Source organism: Pezoporus occidentalis, unplaced genomic scaffold (assembly GCF_034315485.1).
Source record: "Pezoporus occidentalis ecotype Australia unplaced genomic scaffold, CSIRO_AGI_Poc_V1 ctg31, whole genome shotgun sequence".
Lineage (NCBI taxonomy): Eukaryota > Metazoa > Chordata > Aves > Psittaciformes > Psittacidae > Pezoporus > Pezoporus occidentalis.
The window spans coordinates 5,619,955-5,640,019 of NW_026915052.1; the positions used below are offsets into that span (position 1 = coordinate 5,619,955).

At 42.3% G+C, this 20,065-nt stretch overlaps 1 protein-coding gene across 1 annotated transcript; it reads right to left on the minus strand.

Annotated features, from left to right (window-relative positions):
* Positions 1 to 2,874: 2,874 nt before the first annotated feature.
* On the minus strand, positions 2,875 to 18,896 carry TMEM179 (transmembrane protein 179). The gene is made up of 4 exons (XM_062628081.1): positions 18,231 to 18,896; positions 14,478 to 14,615; positions 12,853 to 12,931; positions 2,875 to 10,078 (listed from the first exon to the last, which is right to left on the minus strand). The coding sequence occupies exons 1-4, from the start codon at positions 18,530 to 18,532 to the stop codon at positions 9,899 to 9,901; spliced, it is 699 nt and encodes a 232-aa protein (XP_062484065.1). The 5' UTR covers positions 18,533 to 18,896; the 3' UTR covers positions 2,875 to 9,898.
* Between the last annotated feature and the right edge of the window lie 1,169 nt (positions 18,897 to 20,065).

The window sequence follows — 20,065 nt, forward strand, 5'->3', positions numbered from 1 at the left end:
ATTCACTACAAAGCCAGAATGTTTGAAATAAATAGAAGAAAAAAACCATTCCTAGGAGAGTTGTGGCATTTTGCAGGTAAAGAAACTGAAGCTGAGAAAGCCACTGTATTTGTGTAAGTGCATGAAGCAGGTCAATATCAAAGCTGGAAAGAGAAGAAAAAATCCCAACGCCTGTGTCTGCATTTATTTATTTCTACACAGCTTCACTGTGGACTTAGCTGTTTTACTTCCTTCCGACACTGAAGCTCTTTCCCCATTAATTCAGCCTACTTACACACTCACACACACAAACACACCCTTTTCACACTCTGCCCCTTCTTTCTGTTCTTTATCGATCCCAGATCTATCCTCACTACTGTACGCCAGATGGGATTTCTCCTTATTCTTGTTCAATGATGTTTTTCTAGGTATGACACCTTTGTGAGTTTGAAAGACCTAATAGGAGCTCTGAAGTTACACAAAATCAGCCATGTTGGGTAATAATTCCTTTGCCAGCCATGCTGAGTAGTATTTCCTTCTAGTAAAACTCCTGAGAATTGCCCATAAAAAGGTAAAAAAGGAGAGGGAGTACATAAGTTATTACACATGGTCAACCTGAATTCATTCTGGTGCCAGCCTGGTGAATTGCTTTGGAAGTCAAGAATCCTGTAGCCAACCAGCTCCGAGCAATTTTTTAATCCATCTTAGAAATGGTCATGTTTTAGCTTTAAAGGTATGAAAGAGGAAGTGGTGGAAGGCAGCAATTTTTGAAGCAGAGAGAAAGTAGGTGGACTTCCCAGGAGCAGTGTTTAGGGTGGTAGGAGTCACAGGGCCAGAAAAGAGCAGATGGAAGTCTGCTCATGAAAATCGGCTAATGGCAGGGCCTAAGGGTACAAGTGCTGCCTAATATCCCTTATGCAATGAGTATGAAATTAATGCACAACAGAAATCAGCAGGCCACAATAGTACAGGCTAAATGTTGTTTTTACAGTGTTCAGTACATTCCTGCAGCACAAATAGAGGGCAGCTGCCAACACCCTCTTTAGGCAGGCTCACCACATCAACAGCACCTGATTGCACTAGCAGGCGTATCCATACCCGTATGATTAGAGGAGATAGAAATGGACACAGTGAGATGACAATAGATTTTTTTGCGTTAACCTTTCAAAGCGCTCGGCATCAGCACTGTTAAAAGACAGCCCCAAAGACTGCTTCTACTCCCACTCCCTCCCTTCATCTCTCCAATGCTGCTAGTCTGGAAACAAGTTAATGGAGCAGAAGAATCCCATAGCAGCAATTTTAATTGCAATTTCTACTTTTTGCCACTTTGAATCAAGCAGAAGGGCTGGGAGCATGTGACTAGAAAAAGGGTATTACCAGGTGCCCTCAAGGGATAACTCAGGAAACTAATATAATAGTGTGAACTTGGTTCTTACTAATTTTTTGCTCCATGATAGCTATTGGGAACCCTTAGGCCCACTTCTGAAGAGAAAAGCTGATGCTACATGAAGAAAATTAACCAGTTGTCATTTAGAATATGAGTCTGTCCATGAATGGCTATGGATGGCTGCAGACAAAGAGTTGTAGTCAATGGCTCAATGTCCAGCTGGAGACCACTAACGAGTGGTGTCCCTCAGGGATCAGTGCTGGGACCAGTCTTGTTCAACATCTTTGTCACTGACATGGACAGTGGGATTGAGTGCGCCCTCAGCAAGTTTGCCGATGACACCAAGCTGTGTGGTTTGGTTGATACGCTGGAGGGAAGGAATGCCATCCAGAGGGACCTTGACACGCTTGTGAGGTGAGCTGATGCCAACCTCATGAGGTTTAACCAAGCCAAGTGCAAGGTCCTACACCTGGGTCGGAGCAATCCCAGGCACAGCTACAGGTTGGGCAGAGAAGAGATTCAGAGCAGCCCTGTGGAGAAGGACTTGGAGGTGCTGGTTGATGAGAAAATGAACATGAGCCGGCAGTGTGCGCTCGCAGCCCAGAAAGCCACCCGTATCCTGGGCTGCATCAAAAGGAGCGTGACCAGCAGGTGGAAGGAGGTGATCCTGCCCCTCTGCTATGCTCTTGTGAGACCTCACCCGGAGCATTGTGTGCAGTTCTGGTGTCTTCAACATAAAAAGGACATGGAACTGTTGGAACTAGTCCAGAGAAGGGCCACGAGGATGATCAGGGGACTGGAGCACCTCCCGTATGAAGACAGGCTGAGGAAGTTGGGGCTGCTCAGCCTGGAGAAGAGAAGGCTGCGTGGAGACCACATAGCAGCCTTCCAGTATCTGAAGGGGGCCTATAGGGATGTTGAGGAGGGACAATTCATTAGGGACTGTAGTAATAGGACAAGGGGTAAAGGGTTAAAACTTAAACAGGGGAAGTTTAGATTGGATATAAGGAGGAAATTCTTTCCTGTTAGGGTGGTGAGGCACTGGAATGGGTTGCCCAGGGAGGCTGTGAACGCTCCATCCCTGGCAGTGTTCAAGACCAGGCTGGACGAGGCCTTGCATGATATGGTTTAGTGGGAGGTGTCCCTGCCCATGGCAGGGGGGTTGGAACTTGATGATCTATAGTCCTTTCCAACCCTAACTGTTCTATGATTCTATGAAGCCTCTGGTCCCTCTTTATCTTTGATAACAAGCTGCTTCCCAGCTGCATGTTGATATGGGAGCATCTTCTCCCTGCCTCATATGGAATTATGGTTCACTGCTGGAAGATGGTACTAAAAGGGCTCAGGCAGTTTAGGATGGTTGGCCATATCCTTGACTCTACAAGCTGTAGCATAGAGATGTTGGGGAATGAATACATGAACTAAGACACTACCTCTGACTTTGAGAACAATTTTTTATCTCACATTGTAATAATTTAAATTCACCTTCAAAAAAAGGCACAGAAATATTGACTTTTCAAATAATTTATTTGTGTATCACCAAATCATAAAAAGCCAATGTACTGCCCAGCAAAAAGCATCCATATATAAAACACGTTGACTCAGTAACACAAGAGTGTATCACTTATATTGAACCCACTCCAGCTCCTAGTAAAGCCAAAGGGAACTTTTTCAGTGACTCCATTAGCAGAAGGATTGGACTCAGAATTTTTATTTGCCAAGCGTTTACAAAGGGCTATATTAAAATGCTAGTAAAAAGCTTCCCTTTTGAGACTATATCAAAACAATAGTAAACTCACTCCAGTTCTGTTTTTGTCAAATGCATGCAATTAAAGCTCCAAATCAGCAGTCATTACACTGCAAAAGACCACACAAATCAACAGAGATAATATTCAAAACAGACCAGTCTATACCCTCAGCTTGTGTGGACTCGTGTGGCTTCAGCACGGTTCACGAAGCTAAGCTATGTAAATCAGCAGAGGATCTGCCCCTCTACTGCTTTCAATAGTTAAAAAAAAAAAAAGCCATGAAAAGTCATTAGTTCTGTCCCCAAATATCCATTACACAAGGACCTCTTTATATAAAGCTTTTCTGACATAGATATAAGAGACAGTACCTCATGAATACATAAATCACAGGACATACATTTCAGAGAGGCTGTACTGACATAAGCAAAGAAGATCTGCTTCAGATCTTTGCAGGTGGTATCACACAGAACTCCCAAACCTTTAAAACAATGGATTTCAATAGCTACTTTCAAAAGAGGCAAGTCTAGGAGATTTGGGAACAGCTTTTCCTTCCCCACACAAGCCACGAGCTACACCAGGCAAATGGCCAGGCATAGGGTATATGGATCTCTCAACACAGAAAGAGTTTTAAAAAGCAGTTCCTCCAAACCTGGTGGCAATGCCAGCACCTTTGCAATAGGTATCTGCACAGCTGACACAGGTAGCTCTCTCCGGAAGCAGAGTTTAGGCCAACACATGCTTCAGGGAGGTGCTTTGCAGTTTGTGAAGCCGTATGAGCAGGTAGTAAGCAATAGGCAGTGCCATGCTGGGTCCCTCATATCACAGCCTGAAAGCCAAAATCCCTCATAGGAAATGTGCTGACAGTTCTTCTCACTACCTGTTTCTGTTCTGATTTATGGCACTCTCCACTCCCCTCAGCAATCCTTGTCCTCAGAAGAAAGAGATAGGAGAAATAAGGCTTGATCAGCTTGATGGTGATAAAACCCTCTGTGAAGGCTGCAGGAATGGTTTTGGCAATTGAAGGAACCAGGGGAAGGAGGTGTCAGTGGAACTGTTGGAATTTATTGCTGTTGTTTTGCTCTGTCTATAAACCTTCAAAAAACGTCCAAGGGCTGTACTTCAGACCACAATTGTGTAACTCGGGCTGAAAGACAGCAATAGTTTTATTCAGAGGGTATTTGACCAGAATTGCTTTGATATCATCAGTCTGCACTGGCTGTGGACCCTGATGTCATAGTTCTTCCCCTGGAAGGACGCTGTTCAGCACAGAGGTTTCATTTAGCAAAAGGACTGCTTTCAAATCCAGCAAACTGTGTTTTAATAAGGAGATAGCTAGCACTTTTTAAAGTCAAATGTAGAACACTCTGTTAACAATGATAGTTAAAGCTGTTGCAGCAGCCTAGAAAGTGGAACGGGTTAACTGGTGCAATCAAGACTCTCTGTCTTACAGTAAGATATGCTGTACCTCAGAGACAAACTATTGGACTTCACAGTGTTAACAGGGAAAATAATAATTCCCTCTGCTGCAGGAGTGAGAGGGTGAAGAACTCTGGAATGTATTATGTGGGATATCATCAGAGATGATTATCAAATGTTTCCGTGCCTTAACATAGCACTCATCTAACTTTACCATGTTCCTTGAGGGTCTGCTGGCACCAGCCTTGGGAGCCTCCTAGAGCAACATGTCATCTGAATCAGGCCTGGCTTATGTAAAGGGAAGGGCTTAACATCATACTCCAGAGAGTCCAACTGAGAACAGGGAAAAACTGCAACACTTGTTCTTATTTTTTTTACATAGGAGCTGCAATTTTTCTTACATTCATAAATACTCTTCAGAACCTGCATACAAACTGGGTCATATTGTCCAAATCTTGGTGGAAACAAGGGGAAAACAAAAAGTAAATAGAGAATAATTTTGTCACAGGACTGCTCACCCACCTGTGTGACAAATCACCTGAGACAGTAACAATGAATCTTCAGTAACAAAAAATCTTCAGTCCCACCTTCTGATAGATTCTCTCAACCCTCACTTTACAACACCGTCAAATGGAAAGGGGGAATAAAACTTCTCAAATTGGGTTTTCACCGTATACAAATAATTCAAATTATTTCAGCGTGCAGCTCTTACTGCCAAGTACTTTATCTCCTTGATAAACACCAGGGTAAAACACTGCTATTCAGGAATTTCAAGCCAAATAGAATAGCTTTAATATGAGGATTTGAGGGGGATCCAGGATAACAACATGGTAGCAGCATATGCCGTGTGGACAGAGGCTTGGGTCTCCCAAGGCAGAGGGGGAGATTAAATCTGTGCCTCACAGTTATTGCAGTGGCAGGAGGTGGGGATGGACAGTTACAGGCATTTTAACAAGTAGCTCATCACTTTCTGTCACCCCTGTGAAATGCAACATTCCAGGTAACATACAACCTTCCACATCTAACAAATCACAGCTGCTGGCTTTTTGTTTTGGTGAGAAAAAAGAATTTTAAAAGAAGCATTCTATGACACATCAAAGTGCTATTCACCCTTCTTGGGTGCATATGCCCATTTTTTAGGAACAAGGATCTGACAGGAAACTAATAAGTGTTCAATCCTAATTCCTTTACCTATCTAAGAAAATAGGATTTAAACTCTCACAGGGATTCAGTTCTTTTGACTGTGGTCAGTTTTGACAGTATTGGCAGTTCAAGAAGTTAGAGTAACTACAAGAGGTAGAAAAGTTGAAGCACTCAGGTGAATACATTCATGTTAATCTGTGTTTGCAATAGCAGTTAAATTGTACTCTTTGGCATGGAAAAAAGAAACTGAAGAGAAAGCATTGCTATGTAAATACACTTCCCAACAACAGAATGGAAAGAGACTATCAATAACATGCCTGCACTGAAATAAGCAACACTTGCTATATATGAAGTAAATTGCTGTCTAACTTCTAGAAACAAATGTTTTCTGAGAGAGTGCAGTTGTGTTTTTCCCTTCTGTGTCAGGAATACATCAAAGTGCTGTTTTCTATGTAGTTGCTAGTTTCATAAATTATTGTCATTTTGTCATTTCAAAAAAAAAATAAAAACTTTTAGATACATGTCTATGTATACGAAAGTACAGCTCAGGTTCGTTTTCCTCATTCTCATAGAGGACAAAAATAGAAACATGCAATTTAAGGCATTAGGACCATAAACAGAAATATTTCTAAAGCCATTTCAGTGCTCATGAAGCTATATTAGCATTTTCTCACCATGTCAGGTGTGGAAACCAGCCAGGCAAAACCTGCCTCTCTTCTCAGATTGCTTAAGCATAAATAAAAAGGACATTTGTAGTCTCCAAAGCAAACATTCCAATGAGATAAAAATGGGCTATTTCCATCAGCAAAGGATGTTGTCTGAGGCACAAATTTAGGATCTGGATACAGACAGAATTCCTGTTAGCTCAAAGATGTTCAAACCCAATGTTTTTTCCCCTTCTATCATGTAACAGTAAACAAACACAAGCATAAATACTACACAGGGTTCTAGTTCTTTAAACACTCTTGCTAGAGTGTTCGCAGAGGTCTGCTTTGGGAGATGGAAAATTAAAAACGACCCTGAAATATCATAGAAATGCAACATTTGACTCATGAGAAACTCCTACTGCAGACACACACTGTGCTGGTTGGCAATGGATGACTAACAGCAATGATCACAGGTATCTATGCACGTGTTTATAAATAATATTGCTATTGTAACACATTTTCAGCCTGGTATCACCATGTTGGTCAAAGTGTTCAAGCTTTAGGAGAAGAGGTTGCAGAAAGCGAACAAAACACAAATGAAAAAGCCCAAGTGGATCCAATAACTGGAGACTGCACAATACCCTTTCTCCCTTTGAGTTAGCCAGAGAGCTTCTCAATACACCCTTTGCCTTCTCACCTGCACAGGGTCTTCCCTCCAAAACAGCCTTACTTTTAAGCATCACTCATCCTTGCAAGCTGGGTGCTAGCCTCACCCTACCTTGTCAAGTGAGGGAAGCTGTGAAAAATAAATCAAACTGCATGTGGAATTCAAAGAAGATCTTCAGCCTCTTTTCAGTTTACATGCCAACTTCAACTGCCAGGATTATTTCATTCATGGGCACTGTAATGGAACTGGGGTTAGAAGAATTCACCCACGTAAATGAATTAGGGTAAGCTTTGATGCCAAAGTTAACAGGTGAGTCTGTACACATGCTTGTGTTTGACTGGATTTTACAAAGGCTGAAGTATTTAATTCCTATTGACCTTTACTTCAAGGTGGGATTCTGGCTGCCCCAGGTGCTTTGAAGATCCCACTTTTGTCTTTTGAGCTGCATAACAATGATGATAGTGTCAGTGAGATAGAGTCATGGTAACAAACATTAGTGAAAATGATAACCACAAAAGTCAGCAAGATAGAAACCCCCAAATCAGTGTTTGCTGCTTCTCATGGAAGTGGGAAAGAGGAAAAGAACCTGAGACAGGAGAAAAGAGAGGTAGAAGAAACCATGAGCTCCAGACAACCTCATTAAGGAGTAGCATCTTCTTCCTCCTCAGAACCAGAGACAAGGCTTGAGCCCTGGTATCTCAGAGCAAGGATGAGGAAGAGACATTTGCTATCTTCTGCCTCTTGGTTCTTCAAACCTCCAGGCAAGACCAGGAATGGTGGTCACAACCCACATGTTACTTCAGCCTAAGCCTGACTTGACACATCCATAAAATATATTACACAAAGAAGCAGCATGGTTCCATGTGAAGAGCAAGGTATGTGCTGAAGTAATTTGTGGGAAGAAACATCACTGGTTAATCTTAAATTCAAAGTGAGACTGGAAAGAGTAGTGTTTTTTACAGTTGGAGAAACAACTTTCGAGCTATGCAAATGTTTTGAGTTATGTTTGATGAAACACAGAAAACAGGCTGACTTTCAGGACCCAAGCTCTTCTGCAGGGTATGAAGGGGAAGGTCATGCCTTATCAAAGGGCTTAGGTACCTGCAGCAATCTACCACTTATTTGACCAAATGAATAAATAAAGGCACTACAGCAGTCCTGATCTCTGAATTTTAAATTGGTGTTAACTAACTTGATCTCTGACTCCCTCTTCAGGAACTCCTCCTCTGATGACAATTCACAGCTACACAAAAGCCACTGCTGTAAAGCTTTCAAACTAATTTCATTCCCATGTGGGCAGAAATCACGCTGAAAAACAAGATCTCTCTACAGATAGGTATGCCCAGTTAGGGCTTTAAGTGATGTTTACAGGGCTGGCTCCTGCTTAGAGTCTATGGAGATTTTTTTTTCCCTAAATCTATAAGAAAAATTTGGCTGTGAAATATAATGTTAGATTTTATGGCCTAAAATGCTTACTAATTCAGGGATTTGCTATGACTTCAAATTCCATTTCAACCAAAAGTTTAAGCCAGTACTTAATTCCTTCTTACTTAAGTGGTAATATAGTTGTGCATGGTTTGTACCTGTGTTGCAATAAATTCAGTTTCAACTCAAACACAGTTTCCACAGGCAGTATCAGTGTACTCCCAAAAAATCTTCTTCAGCTTAACTTAACTGCTGAATCGGGGTCTTCAGTGAGATGTATAACCAGAGGATAACTGCCTAGCTCAAGTGCAACTTTACTTCCCTGCTGTGCAAATCCCACACTCATCTGAGTCACTTTTAATTCATATCGACTTCTCATCTCAACCATCCACCTTATTTGATGAAGGACTAGCCAAGCAAAACTGAAAGCAACAACAAAGCCATTAGTGAGCTTTGTATAAGTAATGGCTCTTTTCCACAACAAAATTTGTCAGCTTTGGAACTCCTGCCCATGAGTTGGGAAAATGGAACCATTCAACACTGCACTATGTATAAAATAACTCAGCTGTTCAAGCTCCTTGCTGTATTTATAGATATATAGAGATACCCACAATGCAAATGTTTATAGTGATTTTGCATACCCCATATGAAATAAATATCACAAGCAAATTCTAATATTCAAAACTGAATAGTATACAATGTTAGGGACCAAGTTACATTTATAAATGCACAAGCATTAATGCTACCTGTTCAGTCTAATTTCTTAGTATGCAAGCTTCAGCAATTGCTAGCTACACTATACTTCAGGAGTCATAATAAATGTTGGTCATGCCAAAATCTAAGAAAAAAAAACCACAAAAATTCTCCACCATCCATCCTACTAATAAAGTTTTTGACAGATACTGTAAGAAGATAGTGGTTTCATGAAATTCATTAACATTGTCCCGTATTAAATATCAAGTCTGGATACAGGTCTCTATGTTCTAAATGAACTCAAAATCAGAGCAGGAGCAATAGGTTTGTCAGCACTGCATCCATACATATAGCAAAAGCAGAGACAGTGAGAGTCTGTACCTGGACCAGAGCTGCAATTATGCAAAATAAGGTGAGAATAGGGGTGGCTTTACTGGCAAAAGGAAGGAGAGGGAGGGAAGAGGAACTGCACACAGCCACAGTGACAACTGTTGTTTCAGAATAGTTTGAAGAAATATCCTGGACTCTGTAGCCTGGTATTGCCAGCTCAGTCCACAAAAATGGCCCCCACCCCAAAAGGCAGTAGGAACTCTGCTGGCAAGAGCAGGTTACAGTATCTGTACTACAATATGAACATTTCTGCCAACAGTTTCTCATAGAGGAAGTGGGTGATTCTCAAGTACATCTCTTTTCAGGAAAGAAAAGTTCTCCAACACTTAATACCCTGATTCAACTTCAGCTCACACTACTGAATATTAAAATCTACATCCTGCCCTGGAAATTTGCTTACACTTTAGATCATGCCACTTTTCTCATCTTGCAAAGAGGATCGTGAAGAGGATCTTCCTAGCAACAGCTCCTTCTCATGAATCAGGCTATCTAGCAGGTCCTCCTGTCTGTAGTTGTGATAAACCTTCAGGAAAGCCAGAATGGTAATTCCCAGCCAAGTCAGCCAGGCAGCCCAGAGACCAAACTAGAATAAAAAAGAAATTATAAAGAGTTCAGTACTGTATTGTAAAAACAAAGTCAAATGTACAGGTGAATATCAAAATCTCAGCTGGACCAAGCTCCATAGAGTCACACCAAGTCACACACAGTGAGGTCCTGACCCTACTGTTCCTCCACACAAATTATTCCTAGCTTAAAAGAAAAAAAAACTTACATACTAGAAAAACTGAAACAAAACAGTGCTAAGTACAATAATGAAAAAAAGAAATATGTATAAATGAGGTGCATCCTCTGAACTTCCCATATCCAGCATTCTGGCCAGCCCAAAATTCTTGGGATTATTTCACTTTTATTACTTTAGAATTGCAATATGATTTGAGGTGTGTTTTCCAAAACTGTCTTCCCAAGTCCCTCAGGCCTTCCACTACCCCTGCAGAAGTGTTAATGTTAAGGTATTTATAGTCAAAATATCGTTGAGAAAATTTTACAAATAAAACCTTCGCATTCTGAGGTAATTGGTTCAGTATGAACTCTGAGAGCAAGAGTAACCCACTACAGTGAATCCAAATGCCTGGTGGCTCACTTATGACTGGCATTACAGACCTGGGCTTAAAGTCTCAGATCTGCAATAAGTCCCACTACTAATTTAATCTCTCTTGCTTAACTTCATAGAGATAATTGCAGTTTCATTGGTTCAGGCACATAAATGTTGGCACCCCTGACCCAGAGGAAGCTCATCTGTAGTAAGGCTTTCTGGTAGAAATTCCATTTTAATTCTGTGATGCCTTTAGCAAAGAAGCATTAATTGAATCACAGTGTTTCAGTTTTGATATACGGATTTTTTAATTAAAAGAATACAAATATTTAAACATTTCCAGACAGTAATACAGCTGTGTACTCCAATAGTCAATTCAGATAAGCAAGGGACACTATTTTTTAATGGGAGTTTATGTTCCTACGTATCTTACACACTTTGGAAATTCTCTTATTTCTGCCCATACTTACAATTATCTCAGTTCACCTGTAAAAAATACTTTTAAATTATTCTACAAACTCTGGAAATAAGAACATAATAAGTTGGCTTCATATGACTATAGCTAGAGAGAATTGGAAGCTTTACATTCACATCTTAAGGACCACTTCATGAAATATTATCTTATAGACATTCAGATATCTGCTACTGCTGTGGTCTTCTCAGCATCTTTGATACGAAAGAGCTTTCTTGGATTTAACCAAATTCAGTAAAAATCCCAGAGACATCCTGATGAGCTAGAAGCATCCAAATAGAGGAAACATGGCAGATACAGGGACAGACACTGCCTTTAAGTAAATAAAGACTGCAGTAGGAAATTATTGCACTTATAAGGAAACGTTTGCTTTAGCCCATTAGTCTATTCTTGAGTTTTTATTTCTACCATTTCAAAGAATCTTATTTGCCCTACAGAAGCAAACCCATTCTTGTCTCTTCATCCAACTCTGATTACCATACCCTAGATATCAGAAAACTGATGCAGAATTTGACTTTGGCCTTTCTTCAGTCACAATCAAGACTCACTTTGATATTACCAGGTTCAGCTTTTAAAGCCAAACGGTGTTTTTCTGGAGCTGTTATGCTTCCAAATTCTTCACATTTGGTTGTTTGTGGAGTTTAGTGGCTGCACCTGGGTGGGGCTAGCCTGCTCTACCCAGCATCATCTTGGAGGGATGGGGATTGATGCAGGGAGTCACATTCAGTGGCTTGGGCTGATCCATCTACACTGTGATATGCTAACTGTCCTTCAACTGCATGGACCTTTAATTTTTAGGCATGGCTTCTTGTTAGAGAAATTACTTTTCTTGTATATAGATTACCAACCATCCACCCAGAGATCATAAGGTGGACACGGACATTTAGTTCTCATGAACTCAAATCTATAGACCCATAACAGGCTGACTTCTGCTACCTTCCCACTTGCTGGTAGATTAGCATCTAGTAGCAAAATCTGCTGCGAAATACAGCTTGGCCTTGAGCTAGCATCATATAAAGAGGTTACTTTGACAGTATATTTCGGTCCATGCAGAAACATCTGAGCTGGGTATACACATACCAGTGCTGACAATGAAGACACAAAACTAGCTTGTGTCCAAAAGGCATGGTTACCTTTGAGGAGTGCCCCACGCAACCTAATGCTTCTTCCCATGAGGGACAACGTAAGAAGCATGTGTATGGCTGCAGCCCTACATGGATGGGGCTATCCTCCTTGCAGATCTAGTGTGTGCTCACATGCACAAATGCCCAAGTCCCAGTATTCACTGACTTTGTTAACTTAGGACTAGCCTATTCAATAGAAAGGTCTTAGTGATCTAATTCTCAAAGATTCATTGGAAAACAGCCTATCTAAATGACAGTAATATTTATTTTCAAAGGTCTGATATTTATATGGCTCAGACCATCTCAGAAAAACTCATGGAAGGCAAAGCTAATAGCCTCAGACATTATTCTGAACAGCAGTGAATTGCTCCAGGACACCAGTGTCGCAAGTTTTGCAGAGCTCATCCTTCGGAGAAACAATAAATTTTCTGTCATGAGTAGCAAGATCAGTGGCAGAATCAGGTTTTGACACATCCACAAGCAAAAATATCTATTTTGAATTTAGAATGCAAATGTGCCCATCACTATCATCCTGATTCAGCACTTACTGAACTCAGTGGAAACATTCTCATTGATTTCAGAGGAATGGTAAGTCAGCTCCAGTAATCCCAGATCAATGAGAAAGTGGCAAATGAACTGGAAAAGAACTATGACCCAGTCTGACCTACCTGCGCAATAGCAAACTGGTCATAGAAAGCAGAGTTTTCTAAGTTCAGTTCAAGATCTATATCCTGTAATTCTTCACAGCTACCCAAGGAAGGCATTTGGAGGGGAAAAAAAAGAAAATTATTTCAGAGATTCCAAACAGACAAACCAAATGCAAAAGAAAACAACATCTTAAATCTGTTTCTGTCACAACAGCAATATTCCATCAAAAGATATTTAAGTTATAACAGTAACCAGTTTGCTTGCCAGTCTTCTCTAAAACTAGGCTAAAAGAGGCATGTAATTACTTCCTTTATGAAAAAATAATGTATAATTATGTAAGCTATAACATCAATTTTCCATAAGTGAAATTGTAATAATTATTATGAAAACAGTACTCTTAAAACCCTCTTCGCCCACTATGCCCAAGCCTCCCACATATACACATCTGGCATAGCCCCATGTTGGTTGCTTCACCCCTCAATGAAACAAAGCGTATGAGCCTCCATTACCTTTTGACTTCATCAGGAAAAGACTCAGAAGAAGGGATTGTGTGGGTGTTTTTGTTTCGGATGCTCCGGCAAGGAGACGATACTCTGATGGTAAGATAGAGGCTGCCTACAGATTTTACAAATAACTTGGACTTTTACTGGTGTGAAAACTTTCCCAGGACTTTGAGGTTGTCTTTCTAGCTCTTGGTTGATTTCTGCAGCCTCTTCTCTCTCCTTTTCAGTGCTGTCGGTCATCTTGGGTTCTTATTCGAATATTTGATTAGACATTTTTGTAATTGAATTTTTAACCAAATATTCGAATAATTCGATTAATCGTTGCAGCCCTAAACAGAATATTTACTATGGCATTTTACAACATATGGCAATGCGCAACATAAATGTATGCTTTAAGTAATATGTTTATTTAATATCATATGACATAAAATGTCACTTTTTCCTCACTCTTATTGTTATTTGTTTGATAGAAAAAGCCTACCTCAACTTATCTTGTTTCCTATAAGGAGCATAAGCACCATTGGATACAGCAGACCATTTTAGGAGCTGCACATTTTGTGCACTGTAAGGAAGTATCAACAATCTGTTGACACTTACAAGCACTTTCAGTTCTGGGGCTCTCAGGGCATTCACAGCACCTTTATGAGGCCAGCATCTTCACATCAAATTTTGGATGACAGTGCACTGGGGCACAAGCAGGATGAGTGACTTGACTGCTGTCACACAGTGTGTCGGTGGTAGAGCCAGGACAGCAACCCAGGAGCCCTGACTCCAAGTCCCCTCCCCTGCTTACAAGACCACACTCCACCTACTCTTAGAGCATTTCCAAATCTAGCTCTCCTTTGGAAACAAAACATTTTGAGCTAATGGATTTCTTTTGTATAAAATAATGAATCTAAAAGAGACCATGAAACTCCATGGAAACATACTTTTCTTTGTGGGGTACTAAAAGCAATATATAAATAAATATATTCGGGGGGGGGGGGGGGGTGTTCCAGATGAAAGAAATTTGGATTTGCATATTACACATGTCTTCTCACCCTTGCTCACCTTGCATGCAATAAGTACAGTTTGTAACAGCACTGTTCATTTGTGCATATATGAAAAAAAAAAAAAGAGAAAATGTATTCTTCAATACTAACCTATTTGGCATGCTTCCTTTTTCGGTAATTGCATCACACCACATGTTAAATCCTACACTCACTATAGTGCTAGCAATAAATGTGATAAACACCACAAAGGCGCTGATCAGCAGATTCAGGAAGGCATAAAAGAAAGAGCTGCAATAAAAAGGAAGAAAAATGTAACTCATAAACAGCTGAAACAAAACATCAGCAGTCTCTCTAAGCAGCCTACCCTGAGCACAAAGATATCAGTTTCCATTTGAAACACATCTGGTTTAATTAAGAACACCTAATACATTGAAAAACTACAGATTATTATTTTGAGTCACATTATGTTTATACGTAAGTGCTTTTGATTTTGATAATTTTTTTCATCTTAAGAGGATGGTGCTTTAAATATATAAAGTAAGTGGTAATTGTTCATACACAGCATGGCTTTTGTTAGCTGTAATGATGAAAATCACCATTTTTAAAATAAATGTCATTAACTTAAATTATACAGTAAGTGGAGCTAAAATTATTTCATGACTAATTATGTCCCCATGATAACTGGGACAAAAATTGCCTAGGAGAAGGAAATTAAAAGTAAAAAAAAACACTACTGATAGCTATAATCATTTTAAGCAACGTAACACAAGGTACTGTCATCATAGGAGAGCAGTCTCAGTTTTGTGGGCAATTTGCAGAGCAAGCCAGCTTCTCCTGGAACTTCTCTGGCTTTGGTGTTATTTCTGACAGCTGAATATCAGTTTACCTCAGCCTTGTTAAGTCTGCCCAACCAGGGCTAGTTCTAGGTACATGCCATTTTTGAAGTGGTATGTGGTAGGATGCTTACAGTGGTCCTATAAGGCCAGGCAATTCCAACCTCACTGTTTAACTTCCCCCTACTTAATTCTAGCTAGTGAAAACTTTCTAATCCTTTTTTTCATTCATCTGACCAAGCCTTCTCTACTCGCAACTGCCCTACGTGGCACTTGGAAAGTCCCATTACCTAAAAACTGGACATCTACTCTAGGTTGGAGAAAGACTGGCGTCTGCAAGAGGCAGGTCATCCTATCCAGGTTAGGTGGTAAGGATGAACATGAGGAATTTCCCACCAGTGCCACTTTCATTATGCTGGGGATAGAAGGAGTCTGCTCATTACAGAGAAAAACAAAACAAAATGAAACAAAACAAACAGCAATTTCCATGGTGGCTCATTAAACGAAAAGCTGAGAGACTTTTTGAGTCAGCGTTTGAATCCTAGGAATGTTCTGGGCTAGACAATCCTAATTTCTATAGGTTGTACATGGTGAGGCATATAAGGAGAATTTCTTTAAAATGAAACAGTTACCAGTGGGGTAATGCTCCTGGTTTGACATGGATTCAGAGGGGTAGCCTAGCCTGGGTTTCATCCCGAGTGTTGCTAAGACTGTATCCACTGTGTGCACCTCAGCATGGTATTCTGGCCTGAGAGTCAGAAAAGACTTGAGCTGACCACTGAATAAAAACAGAGCTGACATCAGAATTAGTAAGAGCTCTGGAAAAAAAAACAGTTACTAGGATTATTCAGTGGATCACCACAAGCCCAGGACCCCTAGTCCTCCCTCTGCTTCCTACTCTGCAGCAGAAAAGATGCCAGGGTCCAGAATCTGACCTTCCACTGCCAAAGCAGGGCTTGATTTGTACTTGGCAATCAGTAAACATCACTGTGTGCTAGAGATTCATAAGGCCAGGGTATCCTGGTAGAGAACTGTGCTAAACTGGCTCTCTTCCTCATCTATTTTTCTTCTTAGATCAGAATTTCAAGCTACACATTCCAGACTGAATGAATGCCATATAGTAATACATGCTTAGAGTCAAAGTAGAAGTTGCTTTGAATTCCTGGTAATGAAGTATCTGAGTTGTACTTCTACCTTTCAGCTGAGCTAAATAGTCCCAGGCCCAGAGCATGACTGGCAGCTAGCGCTTGCTTTTTCTATTCCTGCAAGGAAATTCAGCTCTGTCTGTCCTGGAGGCAAGGGGTGCTGAGACCTTTTCAAGAAGGATTTTTAGCAGCAATCATTCACATGAAGATTGGCCACCTTGCTAGGATGCATAGGGTGCCAACTCTGCCTCTGGACAGCTCACCCTGGGGCGGGCCCAGCAGCAGTGGTCCTGCTCAATAGGATCAGCAGTGATGTCATTGTGATTCATCCTCAACTACCTCAACTAATCAGAAATGGCAATTTTCATTTGTGGTGAGTAGCTCACATTTATCTCTACATTTAAACAGACCTGTTTGTGTGCCCATTTGAAGCATTAACAAATGGCTGTCTAAAATCAGAACAGTGTGTGTCCTGCTTGACAGCAGCAGATCCGGTACAAGACAGACCTTCTTTCTTACTAGGAAAATGCTGTTTTCCAGCAGCTTCTCTCTCATCCATCTTGTTTTACCATTCTGTGATGCCTGTGGTTATTTCATGCCAACTTGCTTTGTCTCTGGGACAATTTTCAGGGGCCTTCTGAACAGTTTTGAAATAAACAGACACATCTAGAAGTAGGCCAAATATCTGATCCAATTTTCACTATTACAAGATTCTTACTGCTGGTTTCTTCCAAAAATGAACTAGTTCTGAACTACAAAACTGAAAAAAGGCATCTGGATTTAACTAATCCTGTATAGATATCTGGTCACCTGAGGAAGCTGAATTCAATGTGTTAAGAAGTACATGGTTATGTTTAGAACTTGTGAGATAATTTTTAATATGGAAATAAGTTTCTAGTCTATACTTACAGCATGTTTTGTCATTAGGCAGCTTGAGGGTCGTAACAAAGAGTCAGAGAGACAACACTGCTACACAGTTCCTGATATTACCAACATCAGGGTATTGTACAAGCCCAGATGTAAGAGCCACTGACCCAGGAAACCTCTAGGACAACTAGATCTGGACACAAGTGATTTGTCTTTGTCATTTTCCTTAAACCATGGGGAAATGACTTTCCTAGTCTAGCCAGCCATCAGTGTGTGCTCCTGCCTTCCTGTTTTTGTGCAGCTGGATGCTTCAAGGGCCCTGGACCCATAGCACCCATAGGCTGGGTTACCTGTGTCAGGGGCTCTACCTAAGGTGGCAGGATAGGCCACCAGAGAGGCAAGCACAGAGCTCCCAAGCTGCTTCCTGGACCACCAAGTCTCTCACTATTCCTGCTGGGATCTGATGCCCCTTGGTTTGCCTGAGCACAGTACCCAGCTGCCAGTGCAGCCCTGAGGCTGCTGCAGGCAGTGCTCAACATTGCTCTCATGTCGTAACCACGCAATGGTTGTTCTCTGCAATAGTTGCCATGTCCACCACAAAAGCAGGAAAAAAATGAGGGGAACCAACAACTTCTCCCTTCTGCCCCCCCCCCTTTTTACAGGGACATGTAGTGGGACCATGGTCAGGAGACACCTGCTAGCCCCAGCCCCCAGCATCACCCCATGACCCCACACATCTTCCATGCTCATCACAGTTTTTCTGGCTAGATGCTGCCCCCAGAGACTGCTAAAGGTCAGTGGGAGGAAATCGGTGAATCTGTCCCCCTACCCGAAACCCATGTAGGGGAACATCGTCCAAAGGGGCCCTGGACACAGGTGGGGGTGTACATGGTGTGTGCGTGCAGACAGACACAGGCAATACACTGCCTCAGCCCAAGCCCCTAGGGAACAGGATGATCTGGATGGTGCAAAGCCCAGTGCTTCACACCCAGGATGCTCCCACTTGCCCCAGCCTGCAGGAGGGATGGGCACACCCTGCCTTCCCCAGGGATACTTACTCCTCATGCCCTTTGCAGAGGAAGAAGAGGGTCCTCCAGGCCTGCACTGTGGCCAGCAGGAGGGAGAGGAGCCCGGTGAAGATGCTGAAGCGGCAGGCAGCCTCGGGCCCCCACTCTTGTACAGTGAAACGCTGCCTCTCCACCGTCAGGTTAGCGTTGAGCCACATGCCCTCGGTGAAGAGCAGGCACCGGCCGTGGAAGTCGTTGCCATTCTCGGAGAGGGGCACCACCACGATGAAGCTGAAGAGGAAGGCGAGGAAGTAGCAGATGCACTGAGCGAAGAGGAAATTGCTGAGCGCCATGTCCGCGGCTCTACGCAGGCAGACGGAGGGAGGAAAGGAAGGAAGGAAGGAGGGATGCAGAAGGGAAGGATGCAGGAGGGAAGGATGCAGGAGGGAAGGATGCAGGAGGAAGGGATGCGGGGGAGGGGGCGGATAGTGGGATGAAGGGAGGAAGCCTGAAGCAGTAGGGGGTGGGGAGGGAGGATGCGCAGTGCAATGCACTGCCTCCTCCGAATACAGCTGCTGCCTCTCCCGCTGCCCGAGCTGCCCCTACTGATGGCTTTAGGGCTTGCGCGGGGAGCAGAAAGGAAAGAGTGTTGTGGGGAATGCCCCCTTCTTCGGGAAAATCTGGCCGCTAATAGACCCGGCGCTCAGGGGGTTAAATCAGCCTGTGCCTCCCCAGCGGGGCTGGGTACCACAGTGGGGTGTCCCCCTCATGACCTATGACACTGATGTCACCAGTGTTGGTGACATGCAGCCCCCCACTGCAGTGGTTAAAAAAAGGAAAAAAAAAAAAGGGGGGGGGGGGAAAGATACACACACACACACACCCCCAAACCAAAACCAAAACTAGAAACAGAACTTCATCCTGGCTGCTGGATCCCAGCAAGTTTTGGCCCCAGTTTCTAAAACTCTGGCCGCCAACCTCAGGTGGTGGCAGTAAGAGACAGGGTGCACAGCCACCCCAGGACCTGCAGGCTGAGTGGATTTGTTCCTAACCCACCTAGTCGTCCTCACCAACAAGGTATTGCAAGTGGCAGCAAAAGCAGAAGTAGAATAACTTTCTAACTTTTACTGATCTTTGTTGTCAGTTCGGGGCTGCCCAGGGTTGGGATCACCTGCATTGTCTCCTGGCTACCAGATGTAGTAGGAGTGAAAGAAAAGAACTCTGAGCTCCAGCTGGACTTCAAGCTGAGAACAGACCAGCACAGCAATGTTATGTGCACGGCAGGGACAGTTGTCACTTACTTGATTCCCTGAGATAAACAACCACCTCTCTCTGCACTGTTAGGGACCAGCACCCTACCCCACACCACTCTTAGAAAGACATCAGAGCGTCTCCTCAGATGTAGGGCTCAGACTGCATGGCTAGGATATAAGAAAGCAAAAGGCTAGAGGAATGCGATTTGTGCTCAGTTACTCACCTCCTAGCACAAAAATCCAAATGAAATTGATGCCAATTTTGAGCTTCCCCTCAATCACAATTTCATTTTTCCATCTAAACATGAACCCTCTTTTTGATGCAAGACACCACAATTCATGTCCAGTTCCAGGTAAAGTCATTTCCTAATCCAATTTCCTAGGCATATCCAACCTGAGATACCTGCATGTCTCAGATCCCTTCTTAATCCCAGAGCTGTTTATGATCATTTTAGGCACTGTACTACTTCTTAGGTAGCATTTAAAGGAGCAGATGAGAGACTGGGACCCTGAATATACCACACGTGGGTTTTCAGTTTTGGGTTTCCATTGGGCAACAAAACAATTATTTTTCTATTCCCCTAAGAGGTTTCAAATACAGTCCTGAGGCAGGCACTGGGGGATTCCCAGAAA

What these genes read in the sequence shown, in the direction of transcription:
- TMEM179 (XM_062628081.1), bottom strand. Translation starts at nt 18,532, where the DNA reads ATGGCGCTCAGCAATTTCCTCTTCGCTCAGTGCATCTGCTACTTCCTC. An exon ending in CTCTGCAAAGGGCATGAGGA is followed by an intron (nt 14,616 to 18,230) that starts GTAAGTATCCCT and finishes TTTTTATTGCAG; the next exon opens with CTCTTTCTTTTATGCCTTCC. An exon ending in AAAGGAAGCATGCCAAATAG is followed by an intron (nt 12,932 to 14,477) that starts GTTAGTATTGAA and finishes TTCCTTGGGTAG; the next exon opens with CTGTGAAGAATTACAGGATA.